At 46.4% G+C, this 5,923-nt stretch overlaps 1 protein-coding gene across 1 annotated transcript in view; it reads left to right on the top strand.

Annotated features, from left to right (window-relative positions):
- Positions 1 to 5,599, top strand: part of atf6b (activating transcription factor 6 beta) — a 10,476-nt gene extending 4,877 nt beyond the window's left edge. The window contains exons 8-17 of the mRNA XM_061092418.1: positions 691 to 860; positions 1,173 to 1,352; positions 1,636 to 1,718; positions 2,148 to 2,354; positions 2,793 to 2,900; positions 2,984 to 3,083; positions 3,346 to 3,413; positions 3,499 to 3,598; positions 3,871 to 3,955; positions 4,182 to 5,599. Of these exons, the coding sequence (XP_060948401.1) occupies positions 691 to 860; positions 1,173 to 1,352; positions 1,636 to 1,718; positions 2,148 to 2,354; positions 2,793 to 2,900; positions 2,984 to 3,083; positions 3,346 to 3,413; positions 3,499 to 3,598; positions 3,871 to 3,955; positions 4,182 to 4,471 (1,391 nt within the window). The 3' untranslated portion in view covers positions 4,472 to 5,599. The remainder of the gene's footprint in view (positions 1 to 690; positions 861 to 1,172; positions 1,353 to 1,635; positions 1,719 to 2,147; positions 2,355 to 2,792; positions 2,901 to 2,983; positions 3,084 to 3,345; positions 3,414 to 3,498; positions 3,599 to 3,870; positions 3,956 to 4,181) is intronic.
- Positions 5,600 to 5,923: the final 324 nt, after the last annotated feature.

Raw genomic sequence — 5,923 nt, 5'->3', positions numbered from 1 at the left:
GTGTGTGTGTGTGTGTTTGGGTCTGTGCATCAGTGTATCTGTGTGTGCGTGTCTGAGTGAGAGAGAGAGTGTGTGTGTGTGTCTGAGTGAGAGAGAGAGTGTGTGTGTGTGTGTGTGTGTGAGTGTGTGAGTGTGTGAGTGTGTGTGTGTGTGTGTGTGTGTGTGTGTGTGTGTGTGTGTGTGTGTGTGTGTGAGTGTGTCTGAGTGAGAGAGTGAGAGAGTGAGTGTGTGTGTGTGTCTGAGTGAGAGAGAGTGTGTCTGTGTGTGTGAGAGAGTGAGAGAGTGAGTGTGTGTGTGTGTGTGTGTCAGAGTGAGACAGTGAGTGAGTGTGTGTCTGTGTCTGTGTCTGTGTCTGTGTGTGTGTGTGTGTGTGTGTGTGTGTGTGTGTGTGTGTGTGTGTGTGTGTGTGAGTGTGAGTGTGTCTGAGTGAGAGAGTGTGTGTGTGTCTGTGTGTGTGAGTCTGAGTGAGAGAGTGTGTGTGTGTGTGTGTGTGTCTGAGTGAGAGAGTGTGTGTCTGAGTGAGAGAGTGAGAGAGTGTGTGTCTGAGTGAGAGAGTGTGTGTCTGAGTGAGTCAGCGTGCGTGCGTGCGTGCGTGTGTGTGTGTGTGCGTGTATGTGCGTGTGTGAGAGTGTGTGCGTGCGTGCGTGTGTGTGTATCACACACTAATGAGTGTTTCTTCTCCTCCTCCAGTCGTCCTCTCTCAGTCCGTCTGCCTCGGTTCGGCTCCTCCCATCGTCAAGATGGAGCCGGTCTCTCCCTCCATCACCCAGCACTGCTCCAGTCCCACGGCCCCGCCCACCAGCAAACCCATCGTCCCGGCAACCTCCGCTGTACCTGGCACCAGCTCCGGGGACATCGACGTGAGTGGAGAGGAAGCAACGATTCGTTAAACCTCTTTTTAATTGAAATCTTTCAAATGAGTCAGAGCTTCAGTTCTAAAACAACTTCACACGTTCATTATTTCACTCTAACCAGTCGGAGGGTGAACTGGTCCCATCAGGATCTAACACACCAGAGTCTCACTGCACAGGACACACACCAACTACACACAATGTCCAGGAAAACTTCCTCTGTCCTCTTTCTCTTCTAAACCACAAGATGTCCCTCCCTCTCTCTCTCTCTCTCTCTCTCTCTCTCTCTCTCTCTCTCTCTCTCTCTCTCTCCTGCTGCAGATGAAGGTGCTGAAGCGGCAGCAGAGGATGATAAAGAACCGAGAGTCTGCGTGCCAGTCCAGGAAGAAGAAGAAGGAGTACCTGCAGCTGCTGGAGGGTCAGCTGAGGGAGGCGCAGCAGGAGAACGAGCGCCTGCGGCGGGAGAACCAGGCTCTGAGGGAGCGCCTGGCTGGGAAAGAGGTCAGGGACACTCAGAGAGGAGGAGGAGGAGGAGGAGGAGGAGGAGGAGGAGGAGGACCACCTGTCCATCACTTCTTCTTTAATGAGTCGCTCCACTTCTGTAACACATCTCCAACAGAGAACATCTGGAAAAACATTAGAAGTCTGGAACTTGTTGTTAGAAAATCAAACGTACACAAAGTCACATCACGTTGAGAAGATTCAAAACACAATCACGTCTCATTTCAATAAGAATTCATCATTATGTGTGAATGTTTTATTGACTGTTTGTGTTGTTTCTCAGGGCAGCGACTCAGCGAGTAACAAACGAGCCGTGTGTGTCATGGCTGTTCTGCTCTTCATGACCTTCAGCTTTGGACCCGTCAGGTAGTCTTCACACACACACTCCCTCTCTTTCATGAGGAATGTCCTCTGTGGTCTCACGTTTTGTTTTTGCGCTTTAAACATTTTCTTCAGTGTTTTTATTTTAAATTTTTTCATTTTACACGTAAGTTACACGTAAATCCCCTCTTTGGTCAGGGAACAGACCCAAATCCACCAAATCCATCAAATCCATCAAATCAAACCAATCAAACAAATCAAACAAATCCATCCAATCAAACAAATCAAACAAATCCATCAAATCAAACAAATCAAACAAAATAATTTCTTAAGACTGTAAACCTAATTTTTGTCCCAAAGATGTAAATAGAATGAAGCTCTAGTCTCTGGGATATGAACGCTGCCATCTTGTGAGCAAGGAGCTTGGTCCCTCTGGTTCCTGGTGTCTCACTGTGCTGGTCCTCGTCTCCGCAGCATCATGGACAGGAAGCTGTCCACGGGTCCACAGGACAGCGTGGTGTGGTACACAGGACGTCAGCTGCTGGAGATCGAGCAGCGACCGCCGCCGCAGCGGCCGGCGAAGGCGGCGCCGCAGCCTCCGAGCAGAGAGGAGGACAAGACGGAGACGGAGGAGGACGGAGCGGAGGCGGACAGATTTGTTGCAGAGTCGTTTCCTTTCAGGTGAGAAAAAAACTCTGAACTTTACGCAGATGACGTTAAAATAAGTCGTTTTAAATTCAGCTGCAGAATCAGATTTAATAAACTGAATCAAAGTCTAACAAGAAGTCGGAACAAACGTGTTCCGACTTCGTCATATCGACCCGGAATCTCTTTTAAAGTGAGTTGATTGTGTTTCTTTGATCTTTTCTTTGATACAAACTTGTGTTTGTGTAGAAATCTGTGAAAGAAAGTTTAGAATTCATGTGTCAGGAGGAAGTGACATCACAGGAAACCAGCTGGAGGTGTGGCGTTGAAACACAGCATCACTCAGTAGAGCTCCTGCAGTCGCATTATAGAACCAACACAATTCTCTAAAGGGAACCAGAGTCCACACACTCATGAACATCAGTCCTCTGAACATAGTTTTATTAGGATCCATGAACTGTGTGTGTGTCTCAGGAACCTGAGCGACGTCTTCAGCGACATGAAGGACCTGGTTCTTCAGGACATCGACCGGTACTTCACCTCCTCAGACTGTCGGCAGTTCAATCGCTCCGAGTCGCTGAGGTCAGAACTCTTTGTTGACTTGTCATCACAGAATCAGATCCTTGTTCAGCTCGTGTCTCTGACTCTCCTGTGACGGTCGACAGGTTGGCCGACGAGCTGAGAGGTTGGGTTCAACGCCATCAGAGCGACCGGAAGAAATCTGGAGGGAAACCAAAGATTGCCAAGAAGGCCAAGATCGCCCAGGTAGTGACCCAGCTCTTCTTCTTCTTCTTCTTCTTCGTCTTCTTCTTCTTCTTCTTCTTCTTCATCTTCGTCTTCGTCTTCGTCTTCTTCTTCTTCTTCTTCTTCTTCTTCTTCTTCTTCTTCTTCTTCTTCTTCTTCTTCTTCTTCTTCTTCTTCTTCTTCTTCGTCTTCTTCTTCTTCTTCTTCTTCTTCTTCTTCTTCTTCTTCTTCTTCTTCTTCTTCTTCTTCTTCGTAATTGAACCAATCCGCTGTTGTGTTACAGAAAGCTCAGCTGAGGAAGACGAACTTCTCCAGATATCTGCCGATTCCGACTCATCGCTCCCTGGAGAGGTACGAGACTCGTCCCAGGGAAACCTTCCGTCCCGTCTCCTCCTGTCTGATCAGTGGTGACCTCTGACCCCTTTTGTCTCTGCAGTCAGCTGCAGGTTCTTTCTGCTCCTGAGGTCACGTACAGCGACTTCCTGGACGCCATCGAGCGCAGAGAGGACACTTTCTACGTGGTCTCATTCCGACGGGTACGTATCAATCCCATGATGCACTTTGTGTAGCGCAGCATTTAGACCATCGACTGTAAATAACAACAAACGTAGCCGACACTGAAGAGCCTAAAACATGTCTTCTCTCTAACGACCAGCTGGGGGCGACTCCACTGGTTGTTTCTAAGTCTACGAGAAAAATGACTCTCACCTAATTTATATCGTCACCAAACACTGGATTAGGTGAACATGGAAATCGTGTGAGTGACAGCGCGAACAGTCCTGAATGTGTCCTCTGTCGCCCCCTACAGGACCACCTGCTGTTACCGGCCATCAGCCACAATAAAACCAGCCGACCCAAAATGTCTCTGGTGATGCCGGCGATGTCCGTTAACGGTGAGTAACTAAACTAATTTAAACTCAAAGTAATTATTGTTAAACATTTACTTTGAGATCAGCTTCATTATGAATATGATTCCTGCTTCTGTTACGCCCCCTACTGGCTGCAGGACATCACTGAAACATGAGCTTGTTTAAATGGAATTAAAGTAAAAACCTTAATGTTTGGAACAGAAGTTATTCTTGTAAGTTAGAAACTTTCCTGAAAGCCTTTGTTCCTCAGAGAGTCTGTACAACACGTCTCGAGGCTACGAGATGATGATGCAGGTGGACTGTGAGGTCATGGACACTCGGATCGTCCCCATCAAGTCCTCCGCCGTCCCGCCGTCTCTCCGCGACCCGCCACCGCCCCCCCCCTCCTCCCACCACAACCCTCACCACCATCACCACGGCAACCACACCTCGCTCAGAGGACGCCATCACCCGTCCTCCTCGCCGACGTCTCCGAGGCAACCGTTGCCTGCCCGCCGGCGGACAGCTGAATATTTAATCAGCCAATCAGAGGGGGTCTAGGGGGTGTCGCCATGGTGATGGTACACAAAAGAGCGACGGACGGTGGAAAACATGGAGAAGGAAGAAAAACCTCAGATTGTTTTTGAAAATCACTTTATTGCTAAACACGAGTAACGTTTCTCTCCTTTTCAAACAACTCTTTTCCTGCAGGAAACAGAAAAACTAGAAAGTTTAGATCCTGTCGACTTGTCGATATAAAAAAGTTTGCAAGAAAACGTCCTAATATATAAAATATATTGTAAAAATTAAAATCTCGCAGCAGCAGCCTGCACCTCGACAAAGTGCTGCTTTTTAATATTTAATGTGAAAATGTGGAGTGAATGAAATGTGCCCGTTTGGAACTGAGCTGAAAAAGAAAAGTTTCTGTTTGTCGCCGCTCTCTGCGCATCCTAACTGATCCGACCCACAGGTGGCGCTGCAGCAGAGCTTCTAGACGTTCGCTGCACTTTCACAGGAAGTGGACGAACGCCTCGCAGTGAGAATCTGGTTATTAATGGTGCAGGAGAAACGTCTTGTTTTCCTCGACTCTGCTGAGGATCTTGTTTGTATATTTGTGAAACGCTGGAGTCCAGATGTTTGACGGACAGCTGCTGCGCGACCAAGGATCCTGACGTGAACCAGACGGAACCCGACGGCTTCAGGGAAACGTTCAATTACTGAGTCTGAACCTTCACTCCAGCAGCAGCACAGGTCTAGTGCCTTGCTCAAGGACTACAGTCTGATCTGATCCTCTGTCGTGCTGCGTCCGTCAGATTCATCCATGTTTTCTTTTTGTCTTTTAATAGAAAAAACCTGTGGTTGTTTTGTGGGGATTATTTAATAGATGTAAAATATCACTGTTCACTTTGTAGATATTCTTTGTTTTTTTATATTTTTTTATTTCCTGTGAGGCTTCAGTGAAAATTTTCTAGATTTCATTCTCGTCTTTCTTTTCAAGGACCAATCACGTTTGTTCGTTCAGTCTGTGCTCGTCAGGATTTTCTCTCCTGACTATATATTTATGAAAAATACAATGATATGAAAATTCCGTTTTTTTTTAATTGTACAGAATTAAGCTTCAGTTTTTCCTTAAAACACAGAAAATGTAAATTCTGCCAAAACAATAAAATTGAGCCTCTTTGACCTGTGGACTGAATTGTTTTATTTGTAGTTTGTTGTTTCAAACCAGAAGGTTCAGATTTTTGAATATTTTGACACTTTGGCTCCTCCCTCCCTCTGCTCTGACTCCTTTAAGTTAAGAGTTAAATCACAAAGACGAGTCCAGAAGATTCATCGTCACATCTTTCATCCCTTCAACTGTCAAACAATTTTACAATCAACTCTAAAAAAAGTTTGACAAATGTAACTTTTGTGAGTTTCAAACCGTTTGGTCGTTTCGAAACTTTTGGGAACTGATGTAAAAACATCCAGTTTTAATTAACAAGAGACACAAACTGTAACTAGGGCTCGTTA

Source organism: Limanda limanda, chromosome 19 (assembly GCF_963576545.1).
Source record: "Limanda limanda chromosome 19, fLimLim1.1, whole genome shotgun sequence".
NCBI classification, from domain to species: domain Eukaryota; kingdom Metazoa; phylum Chordata; class Actinopteri; order Pleuronectiformes; family Pleuronectidae; genus Limanda; species Limanda limanda.
The sequence above is the reverse complement of the archived record's forward strand: the minus strand, read 5'-3'. Positions and strand labels throughout refer to the sequence as shown.